This window comes from Chaetodon trifascialis, chromosome 7 (genome assembly GCF_039877785.1).
Source record: "Chaetodon trifascialis isolate fChaTrf1 chromosome 7, fChaTrf1.hap1, whole genome shotgun sequence".
Taxonomy (NCBI): domain Eukaryota; kingdom Metazoa; phylum Chordata; class Actinopteri; order Chaetodontiformes; family Chaetodontidae; genus Chaetodon; species Chaetodon trifascialis.
In genome coordinates this window covers 24,950,705-24,966,525 of record NC_092062.1, presented here as the reverse complement: position 1 = coordinate 24,966,525, position 15,821 = coordinate 24,950,705, and the positions used below count along the sequence as shown (strand labels likewise).

Below are 15,821 nucleotides of genomic sequence, written 5' to 3'. Positions count from 1 at the left end.
CAGTTCCATAGCCCTATTGTGCTTCCTTGATGCTAGCAAAACTGTGACGCTTAACAAAACAGAGCCACTCTTTCTTATTTATGTGATAAATACTGAAAATTGCATAACAGCTTGGGCTGCAGTCCACTTCCAAAGGAACTGTAAAGACTGCCTGTTACCGATGCAATTGGAGCGGCTGACTTGTGAGACCGGATGAAATCCGAGAGTCTGTGCTTGTGAGTTGTACAATAGGCACAAGATGAAATGATGAAAAACCTCTTCTATCAAACCTTTTCATCTTTTATTGAAAAAAAGAGCACAGAGGTAGGTCACAGGCCAACACTCAGAGACAGAAACGGTTCAGTATGGAGATTATGAGAGATAGACCATCATGAGCTATTCAAGAGATCACACAGTGCATGGTTGTGAAATGCTGACATATAGATATGCATGTACAATATATACAAAAACTGAAAATGACATGAACTACGCAGGACCATCAGTATGACAGTGAATCTGAAGTGTAATGTGAGTTCAGTGTAGCAGGTGAATCATGTGACTTCTCCACAGCGAGCTCAGAGGATCTCCAAGTAAATGGCCGTGTCTGCATCGGCCACAGCAGCACCCTGCACCTCTCTCGTGCCTCTGACTCCCAAACCCACCCGTCTGTCTGTTCCTCCACCCTCTCCTCCTCTTCGTCTCTCTCCACCTCTTCTGCCCATCGGGCGGATCTGAAACAAAAAAAGGGACAGATGTTGCTAATCCTCAAATTTGGGAATTAGGGATTTTTGAGATTTAGACATAACACTGAAAGATGGAGATAATCTCATACCTGCTTTGTATGGACAAAAAGAGGTGTGCAGTTCTGGTACACAAGCTGGTAGCTGCCATTGGTGTAGATATGTGTTACTTCTGTGCAGTTAATGTAGAGGGGCATCTGGTCCTGATAAAGTCCCAGTCCTCCAGGGTACACGGCTGGGCGTCTACTCAGGACATCTCTGAAAAGGGCAGAACAGGAGCGTGAACCGCACAATAAGCAAGTGTGACAACATTAAGTGAACATTTAAGGAGCCGATTTGCTTCACATACTTCCCAGCTCTCTTTCGGCAGCAGTAGAAAAAGAGAGACAGAAGGAATATGATCAGGCAGATGGCCACAGTAGGTATCACCAACCACAGCAAATATGTTGTCTCTGTGTACAAAAAGAGCAGACATGGATCAGGATGTTATGCAAAACTATGATATAATAATCCCGATTTCCCCTCCCTGCCATGGATGAAATTACATGGATTACAGTCTATTATTAACTCGAGACATATTGCTTGTCAGTCAAGCTTGGTGCAACGGCTTCACAATTCCAGAGTAAGATCTGTAAAAGCTTTTTAAAATGTGAAATACTAAGAATATGAAAAAATATAAAATGGACTGCAGCAACGAGTTCAGTCAGGGCACGACAACACGAGGCTTTCTTTTCAGCGTTCCTTAATTCAGTCTCCAGCTCATTCTCTCCAAGCTGCAGGCATGTTGCACAGATGTTTCAGCACCAGCTCAAGATCAGAGTGGAAAAAACAGAAGAAGAGGCAGAGCCTTTGAACACACCTGCTCCTCCCTGCAGCACCATCAGGGAGTCATTTCCCAGTGCGTTGAAAGCAAAGCAGATCACTGTCTGAGGTCTCTCCATGCGGCCCCTCAGAGTAGCTGTTAGCATGTCAGGCTCAGATGTTACCGACACGTTGTAATCACGAGGTGGTACGGTCCCATTCACGCTCCAGGTGACTGCTGGTTTGGGGTTGGAATCGACTGAACAGTGACACAACACCTCCAGCTCCTCCACAACACAGGTGGAGGAGAGCCGGAGGATGACAGGTTTATCTGCAGGAGAGAAAGAGCACCTTCAAACTTTGCCTGAAACTCCTTTACTTATTACATATCGTTATATATCGTCTTTAAATTATACATTACTTTTTATTTATGTAATATCTTAAGTCTGTTTCAACATATTATGCTTTTTCTGTACATATGTCATAATGTCATAACACCTCAAAGGACAAGTTAACTTCTGCTGAAAATCTTGCTAACTTGTAGCGGTTTCACTTGCTGCAGTGATGTCAGAGTGCACTCAGGGTGTGGTCAGTACACTGTGACATCACAGCTGGGTTTGGTTACAGGTGCAACAGAGAAAACTTTGAACCAGACCCGATAAGTTTGAGGTGAAACAAACCTAAAACTTTCAACAGGAAAGAGCAGTGAATGCTGCATTTTAACCTGATCTTACTGTTATTCTTTAACACCCCTGAAAACCAAACATAAGGAGGTAAGGCTCATAGTCCACATGTCTGTATGGCCATTGGAGTTTCCTCCAGGAAGTAGGATTACATTGTATGTTCAGAGGCGTGGGCCGGGAGTCCCCTCGACCAATCAGGTTCTGTGCCGAGCAGCGGACCCTCATGTCGCGGGTCACATTGAAGACCCGGATCGCATGTGTGCGTTGGTGGAGGTGCACCGTTCGGCCATGTTGACTGTAGGACCAGCGGTACTCATACACTGGCGGGTCTGCTTTACATGAGCAGACCAGCAAGGCACTGCCCCCCTCCTGCACCATCAAGGACTGGACCTGAACCACTACATCCTTCGGTGAAACTACAGAGCATAGAAAAGAAAAACAAGGTTTTAGTGGAAACTGAGCCAAGAAACAGAAAGATAATCGTCAAAATTCTACTTACATGTCACATGCAGATCCTTCGAGGTGGCCAATGCTTTGGCTCCTGGGTAGCTGACTTCACATTTGAGCCTGGGTTTCACCTTGTGGGACACCGTGAAGGACAGAGAGGCCAGTAACATCAGCCTGTGGGGCTCCGGGTGGAGTGTCTGCACCTCCTCAGGCTCGGTGTTGTTCAGCTGGGCTCCTCGCTCCCAGCTCCACTGCAGGGCAGGAGGTCTGGAGGGGCAGTGATAGCTGACGGAGCAGTTCAGGGTGACCAGCTGTCCTTCTGTGGCCACCAACATGCCGCTGATGACAGGAGGCTCAGGAGTGTCTGTCAGTGAGGAAAATCTCCATCATTACCATGTTTTACTGCTGTGGGTTATTTGTCCCAGATTTCCATATCTACATAGGTACAGGATCTTTTTAATTAAGGTGGTTGATTCCTCAGGCCTTGTTTTGCCTTTTTACCTCTTTTACTGCACAAAAGTGAAATTTAAATAATGAAATATCTTAAATGAGTTTTTATGTTAGAGCATTTCACTTGTTTCAAGCTTCTTTGTCCTTAATTATTTTAATAAGAGATTGTGACTTCTTACTGAAGTTTTATTACTGGTTACTGGATCTGTTTGAACAGAACTGAGAAGCACAAAACTGCTTTTTTCTTCACTGATACGAGACGTGTCAAAAGCTTGATTTTATTGCTTTCTTAGCTCCTTTATGAGGGCCAGCGTTTTGCAGTGTTTTTCTTTGACTGTTTCCTAAATGCCTGTCATGTGATCCTAACTTGTAGTAAAAGTACTTGTTGACTGCTATTGCTCATTTAAAATAAAAGTGCATATTTGTATTCATTTATTGAAATGTTTGGCATGATGGTGACCTGAGGGATTAAATTCTACACAGATTTCTACACCTTGTTAACTAATGCACATGCAATAGAAATTTTATTGCAGCCTTTTGGGTTTTTGGCTTTTGTATGCAATTAGTCACTGTGTGTCTGCATAAGTTTGTTGCATCTCTGCTTCTATACAATAATATTTTTTCTAAGGTCACAAGCCTCGATACACATTATTTGGTTGCTAAATATAATAATAATAATATATAAAACTACTTTTTTAAGAAAGAGCATCACAAGCATGACTCCCCCACTCACCCACTACATCCAGACTGAAGCTCCTTGGCCTCCCCCACAGTAAGTCATCGCCTCCCTTCAGAGCGATCTCAAACATCCGTGAGTCATCCCGGCTGATCCTTTCGATCTTCACTGAGCAGTCTCCATCTGCGATCCGTCCAAAGAGGGACGTCCGGCCTTGGAAATCCCTGCTCGCTTGATCTCTGTCCTCGCTGTTGAAAGCGGTGCTGCGGAGAGGGAAGAAGCGGCCGCCACCTCTGAAACTCAGCCGGACGTCCACCCTCTCCCTCCTCCCCCTGAGAGGATGAAGAGCTAGAGGAGTGAAAGAGCAGGGAATCACCACGCAGGAGCCCACAAGAGCTTGGACACGGTCAGGGACTGAGGGCACAGGAGAGGCAGCCTGGACCCCCCTCCACAAGGCTGCTGCTGTGATGGAGAACAAAAAATTATTCACCCGTATGTACACAGATCTGACCTTGCCTGCTTCTAAGTTCAGGGTTAAATCACAGGAGGCAGCAGCTTCTGTATCAAGCTATCCAGCCATATATCTGTGCCTCAGTTGTGGTGTTCGTATGTGCTGGATGTATTTCTTAGTTTTAACTTGACCTTTATAAGGCCAAAGACTGTTTCTGTTCCAACCTACAAAGCTCTCTCATCCAACGGTGGTGGTGTGGCTGACTTAATGCTTTAAGATATTCCTAAAAGGTCATCACAAAGAATACGTTTGACATGAGGTCAGATTCTGCTGTATTTCACCGCACTGTCTGCAAATGCACAATATGACCCAGTAAATTTCGTAACAGACGTATATTTAGAAAAGGGAAGAGGACAGCTGTACTTTTGGCTCTGGAAAATCGACTACACTTTGTTTTTTACTCAGTGGATGTGATGTCGGAAATATTTTAAATCACAGCTATCTTGATTATTTTAGGGATTGTTTGCATATGTATTTTGACAATGCCATCAACACAACACAATAATTATGAAAACAACAGAAATGATTCTTATTTGTGACTATAATGTAATCCTCCATTACAGTATATTCTGCAGGAGACATTTGCAGAAAAAACAACAATTTCTCCATCTCCTACACTAATAAATTCATATAATAATAGCAACATCAGGGCTAACATGTCATAATTCAATATGTTAACATGACAGAATATTGATTAGCCGTGAAAGTCATTCAGAAATCTGAAGCTGATGCATTTTTTAAAAAATCATAAAGGATTAAATTACTCACCAAAAATCATAGGACACACGAGAAAGACAGTGTCCACATGCATGACTGCACCCCTGCTCTGCCAGCACAGACAGAGGGAAGGATGAGCACAGAGCAAAGAAGGGGAAGTTGGGGTGTTTCATTCTGCTCCTGGTTCCATGACTTCACTTTGATGCCTCCTCTTCCAGTAGCTTCACTGTCAACCATGCTTATTACATTCATTCATCACATACCATTGAGCTTGTGGCTCAGAATGTAATTTTGCCATCAGTAAAAGTAGGTTTACAACTTGCTACTGATTTAAACATGTCAAAAGATTCAAATAGTCATTCACGTAATGCAATTAGGAATTGTTTGCTTGGGAAAGACAGAGCACAGCAACTATCTGTGAGACAACACATGACAATGGATGAGTCACTCTCATGCTGCTGACCATTTCCTCAAAGGCTCCGACAACTAAAAGTGTTCATTTCTGATTCGCTCTGTTTAAACGGAGCTTCCTAACTGAGCCTCTCTTACAGTGTGATAAAAGATATGTGGACAAAGGTGCCAGAGAAAGTGCGATAAAGCAGATAAATGATTAACATTTGTGCTGAGACTGACTCATAGCTGTTCTGACAGCAATAAATACATGTCCAAGTGAGTAGGTGATAACAGCTATTCAAAAGGTTGGAAACAAAATGTTTGCATTTCAGCAAAGGACTGTTCGGTCTGCTGGCCGATCGGTTTATCTACACAAAATTCTAGTAATTCTAGGAAAATGTACGACTTGTAGTTATTCTTTTCGAATTGCATTGGATTTGAATGATTTGAATGAAATCATTTAAATCATCATCAAGTGTGAAAATGCAAACCTTCTTTTTTTCCTGTTTCTGCAAGATCAAGCAAAGCCGACTAATCAGAGGCAAGAACAAAGACTTGAACTCTTTGAACTATGGACCCTTTTAAAAGTTGAGGCACGCCTTCCTGCACCTTGAGACAGAACACGAACTGCTTTCCTGACAACTCTAATGACCGCAATTGAAAAACTAGATGAGGCAACGTGACACAGAAAATACCAATGAAACATTTCTTTAAGGTAAGCGTTTTAATCATTGATTACTGTTTTTTCATACAGCGGTTTTCTGAATTTAAGTGTGAGACCACAGAGTTCAAAGTCATGCCTAACTGTGCTCTTAAGACAGAGAACAAATCATTCACCTGGAACATTCCTCCCAACAGTGTCTTCTAAAGCCATGAACTCAGCTCAGCAATTGCTCCGGTCTCAGAGAGACTTGCTGCTGAACTGGACTCGTGACCATCCAGCTCCCCTGCTGCGTTGGCTGCGTGATGCTGAGGTGCTTTCCTATGCCCACTACCTGTCTCTGCTGGAGAAGTCACCTTCCAATGCCGTGGCCCAAGCTCTAGAGACGGTGTGTACCTCTGAGGAGAGCAGCCAAAAGTTCCTGCAGGTGTTGCGGGAGGTGCAGGATTATTACTGCAGCGATCTGCAGGTCTGGGTGGAGAGACACTGCAGGAACGATGCTGCCAGTAAGCCAGTGCCTACACCTGTAAAAGTTGAAGGTGAGGTTGCTTTAATATGCAAGTAGAAACTGGATGACTGCAGTTAAAGACATTCAAGTTTTACACCGTGAGTAACAAAGGTGTGAAAAAATGATTAACAAGCTATTATCAGCTATGATTTTTCCTGACTTTGCAATAAAGGAGTGTAACATCATGTTGGTGACGTTGCTTTAGCGATGGCAATGTCTGTCAGTTAGTTAGTTAGTTAGTCATCTTTTCCATCAATTTTCCCATGAATTGGATGAATCCTAGCAAAGGGACTCTGGCGATCCCCTGACCTTTCCTCTAGTCCCACCAAGTTAACATTTGTTGTTTTGAATGAAATGTCTTAACAACTGTTGAATAGGTCACTGTGTACTGCTGTTGCGATTACTTTGATTATTCATAGCTTATCATGCAGAATCATCATCAGGACGACATGTTGAAATGATTTTTGATTTATGAATTCCTGCTAAACTAATGATATTTCCATGAGCCCAATAAGCACATGTTAGCATGCTACCAAGCTAAGATGGTGAATATGGTAAACATTATACCTGTCAAACATAAAAGTCTTGCCATTGTTCTTTTGAGCACATTAGCATGTTGGTGTTAGCATTCAACTCAAAGCAACCCTGTACCTAAATATAGCCTGGCAGCTACTAGCATGCCCGCATACTCTTAGTCTTAATTGTTTTTGCATGTGATGAGTTATGTCGGAAAAATGCTCCCATAAATGTGACATTTTTAAGCAAACACATGACATCCAAACACACTTTAAATTACACTGTGTATTACAGCCTACGGTACTGTTTATCACACGTCATATTTACTGTACAAATCCTGTGATATCCACAGAGAAGAACCCTAAGGGCCCCATTTCTAAACTGTTCAGAGGAAAGACCAAGGGATTTACTGTGACCACTGAGGTTAAAGGTATGGATTCACCATCTTTTTAATAACTAGAGTTAAGAATATTATCTATATTATTTCTAATGCATCTTCCAAAGATTAAAAAAAATGCTTGATTTTCTTCCATGTTTTGAAAATGTATTGAAGTCAAATTTTCTTCCTTATGCAGAAGAACTGAAACCTGCCAGGAGCGTAAAGTTAGCCAACATCCGAGGTATGCCAATATCTTTAGTGAAAGACAGAGATAAGCCAAAATATTTATCTTATCTAAGACAGAAGAGTAATTTGAGTCAAATCTGTTGATAATGTATTTCATCTGGCTGTGTTTCATTGCAGTTCCCATTTCAGCCCATAAAACAACGCTACTGAAATGCACAGAGCAATTAAAGTGTTACTCAGAGGGTGAGGCAGTCGCTTCTAACTCAGCTTCTCACATTGAAATCCGCTACACTGACCTTTTCGTGACAGAAGATGATGACTTAGTTGACAGCAGCCAACATGAATACTTTGACCTTGCGAGCAGACGAGCTCGCATCTACGTCCATCAGGCTTCCCAGCGTATCCAGCCGTGCCATCTATTAAGCCCCCAAGGGCCATCGGGGCGACCCCCCAAAAGGGTTAAAGTGAAGGGTATAGCTGGTATTGGGAAGAGTGTCGCAGTACAGAGACTCGTCTATGAGTGGGCAATTGGAAAGAACATGCGTGAATTCACCTGCATTTTTGACCTGCGCTTCAGAGAGCTCAATTTGATCGAGGCACCACTGAGCTTATTGGAGCTGCTGGGAAAACAGTTTCGGTACCTGAAGGAAGCTCTACCTGATCTTTTCACCTCACCATGCTCTTTGCTCTTCATCTTGGATGGATTAGATGAGTTCAAATTCCCCTTGGACTGGAAGAGTCCAGACAAAAACATCGATGTTGGATCAAAGGTGCCGGTGTCAGAGCTGATGGTGGCTTTAATCAAGGGAAGCCTTCTCCCAGAGGCATCAGTCATTCTTACGACAAGACCATCAACTGAAGCTCCCAAGCGTTTCTTCCAGAGATGTTGTGTCGTGTTGGGCTTTGAGGAGGACCAGGTGAAAGAATATACCACAAAGTTCTACAAAGACGGTGAAGTTGCTGAAAAAGTCTACCATTACATCTTGAACAATGACAACCTTTTCGTGCTATCCTTCATCCCTCTTTATTGCTATATCATCTGCACCGCTATGGCTGAGTTCTTTTCTTCAGAAAATGAAGCTGATGATGACTCAAAGTCGCTGGAGCTAAACCCGCCCAGAACAGTCAGCGAGGTTTATTTCTGCTACCTATTTACAGCCGTCAAGCACCATGCACTGAGGGGGAGCGCAGAGAGAAGCACACCAAGATCTCAGGTTCTCTCGATGGCAAAGCAACAATTGACAAACCTGGGAAAACTGGCTTATGAAAGCCTTTTGCAGAAAAAGATCATGTTCAACAAAGCAGATTTGGAGAACTACAGCATCACGCTTGCTGATCTTCAGACCACCTTTCTCTGCCACATCCTCCAGCCTCTCGAAGAGGAAACAGTGGAGATGTTTTCTTTCTTCCACTTGACTGTTCAAGAACATCTGGCTGCCCTCTACTGCACAATCAGTTTCTTCAGCCAGGAGGACATAATCCAAGCTCTGGACTTCTGGTGTTTTGGGCAACGTCCATCATCGTCCACGGCTGCACCCCTGCAAAATATAGACCTCAACATGGACAAGCTGGAAAGCCTCCAGATGTTCACACGCTTCTTCATGGGAATGCTCCGAGCTCGGGTGGGAGGTCAGTTGGATGGCCTTGTTATTTCCCCCATTGAGCAAGGGGATGCCATCTCTGCCAGGCTGGGTTTGTGGTTCAAAGACCAATTTAAGGACAGGGAGCTTGACAACCAGGCAGCCCTCAATCTTCTCCACTGCATGATGGAGTTCCACATGAAGGAAACTACCAGCATGGCAGCACCAGAGATCAAGAAACTCAACCTGTTTAAAATGAAGCTGACTGTTGTGGACTGTGCAGCCATGCACTATGTGCTGCAGTTCTCTCCGCACAAGCTGCAGGAGCTCAACTTAGGCTACTCCAACATTGGAAACAGAGGACTATACAGACTGAGGCCGATCCTGCATCGCTGTGAATCTCTCTAGTGAGTAACTGATTTTATTTGATTTTATACCGGTTTGTCGTTTGACTCTGGGTAATGAAAACAAGCCTGGGTTTAAATTTGATGGGCTAATGCCTTTCTGTGTCTGCATGCTGGAAACTGTACAATCTATGTCTAACTCTGTGATGGACTAGCAACCTCTCTAGGGTATAATACGCTTCTCACTAAATGCATTCTGGGACAGACGCCAGCCCCCTTACAAGCTTGAGAATGATAGGCAGTTTTGGAAAATAGATGAAAAAAATGGACATTGTCAACCTCACGTTTTTCTGTTCTTTTTCAGTTTGAGATACAACTGCCTGGATAGACAAGCTGCCATTTTAGAATCTGCAGTTCTGAAATCAAACGAGTGTCAAGTGAAAAAGCTGTTGTAAGTTATGAAAGAGGATTCATTACACCACAACACCACTTTGAAAAATATACATTAAGGGTTCACTGTTTGGAGGGTGCAACGGTCATAAAATACATGAATTAGCAAATAATAGTGCTTGAGGGGACACAATGAATGGTCCAACTCATTGATCATGGATTTATCAAGTCATTATCAAAACATATTAACAGATGATCAGAGTAAGGTTCACTTTTTGATTCTTTGTCAGTTCTTGCACCCCAATGGTTTCTGCAGTGTTTTAATCTTAATTATTCATTAAGAGTATGAATTTATTTATTATTTTATAGAATATTTTTGCCAGCACATCCCAGCTGTATATACTTCCTACTAACATAACTAATCAGTTAATGTGATCTGGACCCAGATAAGTGACAGAACATTAATGGATGGGTCAGCCAATTAAAGAATAATTAACAGATTGTTTTTGCTGCAACTGACACTTGTCCATTATGAGACAGTGACTCAAAAGACTCTAAGCACGGAATCCACTGTTGCACCAGTGAAGTTTAAGACTATTTAAATACATTTCAAAGCCTGAAACTAAATTCATTGCTTTTTAAGACTTTTCAAGACCTGCACACGGCCTGAGCCGTCCTGCTGCAAGCCCTGAATATAAGTCACTGGACACTATACTACTTGTATTTTACTGTAGCATAATTATTTTACTCATATATACAGTATGTGTGGCAATAACCTGGGTCCAGAGGGGGTTTTGGAGCTCTGGAATGCTCTGGAGCACAACAACACTGTGGAGGAACTCTATCTGGACATCACCGGCATCACAGAGAGAGGAACCGAAAACATCATTAACTGCCTCAGCAAAAACACCTCTCTGAAGACGCTGACGTAAGACCTAAACACACCACCTCCTGCTGTCTCCTCAGTGTCACATTGTATGAAAACACTGCCATCTAGTGTGAATAAATGCCTGTCATCACGTAAAGCAATAACTCCTGTTACTAATTGGTTATTTTCTCCTTCATCAGCATTGTTGGGAATGATATTGGAGAGGTGGGGAAGAGTAGGCTGAGGGAGCTGGAGCAACGTCGACCAGGACTACGGATTATTGCCAACTTTGTGGATGACCTGGGATTACTTCAGGCCTACCTGGACTGGGTGGAAGAGATCCAGGTCGACAGAGACCAGATGGACTCAGTGAAGAATGCGGACGCCCTGCGGTCGGTGCTGAAGGGGCTCCAGGTGGCGGGAGAACACGTGGAGAAAGGAGAGAATGCAGAGAAAGCAACGGAGCTAAAAACAAAGATTGTGAAGTTGCTGAAGTCTTCCACAACCTCAAGTTATGTAGAAAACTGCACATAAGAGCGGGGCACCACCTGAAACAGCAGATGCTGTCTAAGCATCCGCTGTGCGTCAAACTACATTCTGACTTCAGCTTGTGAAAGTGGAATTCATGTTAATCTTAACTTCCTCTTTAACAACTCAGAAAACATACAGAACATTGTTGCATCAGCCTGAAAATAATAATAATTCATTCGGCTAGTGAAAGTCTACAGTTCATTTTTGATAATCTCTCATGTAAATTTTAAAGTAACTAAACTGTCTGTTTATTTAAAAGTAAATCTCTTTGGGCACTATGTTATTTTCAGAACTTAAAGAACACTATTACCCATTTTTATGTGATCTCATTAGGTAAAAACTGTGGGTGTGTGCTGTGAAGATCACACATACTTGCACTTACAGCATACAACAGCCTCACCTCTAAGTGTTACTCAACTTCTCTCTGCACCTTTCATCTATCTGCTCAACAGACCTGACGATGTCACTGTAACTTATCATAAGAAACATGCGACTAAGTCAATTTTTTTTAATTCAAATTATGAGATTTCTTTTGATAGAGTTAAAGTTTGATTATTAATAATAATAACCAGCAATGAGTCTCTGAATGACACAGGTCTGAGGAGCATCATCACTGTGAATCAACCACAATGGAGGGATCTTCCAATCTTGCTCTGCCTACAGCTCCAACTCTCTGCGATCTGCAGCTTATGCATATCAGGAAACTGGATATTTGAATTTGATGGTGGGGGCATTAACGTTAAGCGGCTCCCTCAGCAGCAGACTGCTGTATCCAATGTGGAAGAAGGAACCGTTCACTGTTCAGACTGTTCAACTCCAGCATCATTTAATGCAGCACAGTATTCATATTGTTTCATACACATCACAACCTAAAATGACCTCTGTGCGAATATCTTAACCAATATTATATGTTTTATATTATGCTCATATATGTGTATATATTTTACTGTTATATTTGTTTCTATATAGTACAAAAACACTGTATTTTATCATCCATATCTTACTCGTGTGCAATTATAAATTTAGCATTGAGAAACTTAGAGTTTGATTTATTCTTTTTATTTGCTCCTTTTATTCTTGTCTGTAATAACTTAATTTGCCCATCATGTGATCAACAAACTTTGATGTTATCCTATCAAACAGACTTTTCTGTTGTACTATGAAACATGTTGCTATCATTAATCCAGAAATGTTGCCTGATTTATTTGATTAAATGAATACAAACTTCAGATTTATGTCTAATTTAGTCTAATTTATTTTAAATTTAAAATAGGGGTGCCTCTACCTGGAGAGTATGGTATTAAATGTGTGTTGTATGAGAATATGTCGGCAGTATATACATCAAGTGAAGGCTGAATGTGTGTGTGTGTGTGTGTGTGTGTGTGTGTGTGTGTGTGTGTGTGTGTGTGGCATCGATAAACTCTCATTATTTGTAATAATCATCAATGGAAGGTACATTTTTGTGGTACAAAAGAAGCTAAAAATAGCTTCAAATTTTCACTTTACACTGAATAACAAAGTGTCATTATTTGACACAATTTGAAAAAACCAAGTTCTTAAAACTCTGTAGTAAAAATCCAGTCAAATCAGTCGATTGAAGCACAGCGACGGGACAAAAACCAAAGGTCGCAGAGCATCAGCACCCCTGTCACTGAGGAGGATAATACAAGGACGGAAAGGCCAGTGGAGGAACCCAACCAACCACAGAGACCTCGCAAGCAGGACACAATCAAAGGGCTCAGACCGAGTGTGAAGAGGCCCAAAGCTGTTGAAAAGAGAGAGTGGGAAACAGTCAACAACAACCCGACAAGAATCCCTGAGCAACAAGTGGGCACAGCAGAGAGAAAGCTAGAAAGGATGGGCAACATCATCTACCACTACGGAGAAGAGCTCTTTGGAGTGAATGTAAGGAGAAGCTTCAAAGCAACGCCAGCACCAGCCAAACCCAGGAGGCAGCAAGGGGTCGAAAGACTGGTCAGAGAGAGAAGGCAGCTGAGAACGCAGTGGAAGAAGGCCTCTGATGCAGAGAGAGATGGTCTCATGCTACTGCAAGGGGACGTCAAGTGCCTGTTGGCAACCTTACGTAGAGCAGAGAACTTGAGAAAACTTCGTAAGAGGAAGGAACACACAAGAACACAGTTCTATGAAAACCCCTTAAAAGCCCCTTTCACTAAGGAAAAAAGCAGAACCCTGAAAACTCCAAAGCAGGAACTGCTAGTAATGTTAGAAAACTACAGGATCCGATTGTAAACCGGAAACAAAACAATAGGCACGCCCCACGCACGTGTTTGGTTTTGCCTGCTCGCTAGCTGTGAAAGAATAGGCTACCGGTTTGTGTAGAAGTCAAGCGTGAAACGCCGAAACGGATGCAAACAAGGATCTGAATGGAAAGTTTAGTTTCAAAAAGTTGCCAGATGGGTCGACTGACAAGACCAAAGTTATCTGTGTGTATTGTTGGTGTGAACTGAGTTATCGTCGCAGCACATCCAGCCTGAAATGTCACTTGATCGCCAAACACACAGCTAATGCGGATTCTCCGCCGCCTCCTTGTCAAAACCAGGCGACAATGGACGGCTTTCCACTGTGTTAAATTGTGTGAGATTTGGCTTCAAATGTGAATGACTGCTTAAAGTGAGAATGTTAGTGTGAAAAATAACACTACACGTTGTTGTTTTAAATAAAAAACATTTGCACAAAGCAAGCCTATCCACTTTTCCATGTTGATAAGATTATTAAAATGATAATTAATGGGACATTTAGAATAGATAAAAATGTGCGATTAATTAAATTAACTATGACATTCATGAGATTAATCACAATTAAATATTTTAATCAATTGACAGCACTAAAATTTTTTTTATTAAGAGTGGGTTTTTTTGTGATTTTTTTGGGGGGATTTTTGGTTGTTATTGTTCAGTATTTTACTGACAACGTTTTTTTGGCCCATACAAACATTTTTTTTTTTTTCTTCTTTTGGCTCATGGGAACTAATTCTGACCTTTCTGAAGCATTCTTACCAGCATCAAATCAATGATTCTTGCTCAGGCACTGAGTCTTGCAATGGACCTCGTGTGGATTCTAATAGTTCTGAAGGCCATAAAAAGAAGAAACAGAGCTGCACCTGCTTTGTAGACACTGTTTTAAGTGCTCCATGCCGGTGAAGTCTTGTTCCTGCCTTGGCCGTTGTAACGTCTAATCAAGGATCCAGGATTTGAGGTCAAAGCTCTCGTCTGGGGTCGAATGTTGGAGGAAATGGATAAAATACTTGTCTGATTTAAAGCAAAATGGAATTTGTGTTTTAAATGAGAAACAACTGGTTGGACAAGGTGGAGAAAAGCTCTAATTCTGGCTTGGACAAAGTTACAACAAGTTACAGTTATTTCTCGGGGCCAGCTGATAAAGGTCAAAGTTGCTGCTCTGCACATGGGAACAACAGCTGTGTTGGCAACGGACTGAGCCGCTGCACTTTCTGCTGGGACCACTGTTGGCCCTCTGGCTACAGGCTCTCATCTCTCTGGTCCAGCATGTTTTCTTATTTCCCAGGCTCTGACAGGTCCAGATATTGATGCACGTAAAGACCAGTATTAAACTTCTTGCTGCCAGAATTTCTCATGACAGTGTCATAAATGCTGAATACCATTTTGTCTTCCTGTCCTTGTTTCATTTGTTGAGTTAGATCACGCAGACAGTCTACGGCAGTGAACTGGTTTCGTGGATGCCACCACTGCAACTGGCTATTTCTCGTATCATCCATCATTTCTAATGGCATACAGTCATCTTGCATTGATATCAGGTGCATTGGAGCTGGGGGTTTGGTCCAAGCTTGTCTGTGTTTCAGAATAGACTGAATGACGAAGGCAGTAGCTCCTACAGCCCAAGGAAACAAACTTCTAAACATAAGTATATCTGTTATGTCACTGTATCAGAAGAAGAATCTAATATATGATTGTAATTTGTAACTGCGAAAGAAATGTAGATCATGAGCTGTCTGGTCACACTTAAGTCAGTGCTGAAAACTGCCTTCAAAGGCACAGATCAAAGGACAACATTCTAGAATGGAATGATGTCATTCTGAAATGTGATGTCACAAGTGTTCAAACAACAAATCAAATCACTCCACAGCCAAACATAACTACACAGCATAGACTGCATTTTTTAAACTTTTCTCCACAAATACGCATTTCTTAAAAAGAGAACTTTTCTGTGAGAACCTGCTGACAGACTCATGTAATCTGAATTTGTGTATGCATGTAATTATACATGAAGCACATACACACATGTATCTGAGCAAACGGATTCATTCATGGCATGTGGATGTTGACTCCTATTCCTCCTCTGACTTCAATTTGAAGAAAATGTTTTCTAATGAATAATATTTTTACTGTTTGATGAACAACAGCTTTTTACACGAAGCACACTGATCATTTGAAAGGCGGGGAGAGCTTGTGTGTCACAGTACAT

General features: G+C 42.0%; 2 protein-coding genes across 2 annotated transcripts; one reads left to right on the top strand and one right to left on the bottom strand.

Annotated features, from left to right (window-relative positions):
* Positions 1-260: 260 nt before the first annotated feature.
* LOC139334099 (sialoadhesin) lies at positions 261-5,121 on the bottom strand. The gene is made up of 8 exons (XM_070966851.1): positions 5,056-5,121; positions 3,834-4,238; positions 2,703-3,014; positions 2,356-2,619; positions 1,579-1,851; positions 1,069-1,171; positions 812-977; positions 261-710 (listed from the first exon to the last, which is right to left on the bottom strand). The coding sequence occupies exons 1-8, from the start codon at positions 5,096-5,098 to the stop codon at positions 555-557; spliced, it is 1,722 nt and encodes a 573-aa protein (XP_070822952.1). The 5' UTR covers positions 5,099-5,121; the 3' UTR covers positions 261-554.
* A 1,148-nt stretch (positions 5,122-6,269) lies between these two features.
* On the top strand, positions 6,270-13,610 carry LOC139334196 (NLR family CARD domain-containing protein 3-like). The gene is made up of 8 exons (XM_070966955.1): positions 6,270-6,597; positions 7,435-7,512; positions 7,658-7,702; positions 7,825-9,634; positions 9,936-10,022; positions 10,722-10,889; positions 11,030-11,340; positions 12,931-13,610. Exons 1-8 carry the CDS (start codon positions 6,270-6,272, stop codon positions 13,608-13,610), a joined length of 3,507 nt encoding a protein of 1,168 aa, XP_070823056.1.
* The last annotated feature ends 2,211 nt before the right edge of the window (positions 13,611-15,821 follow it).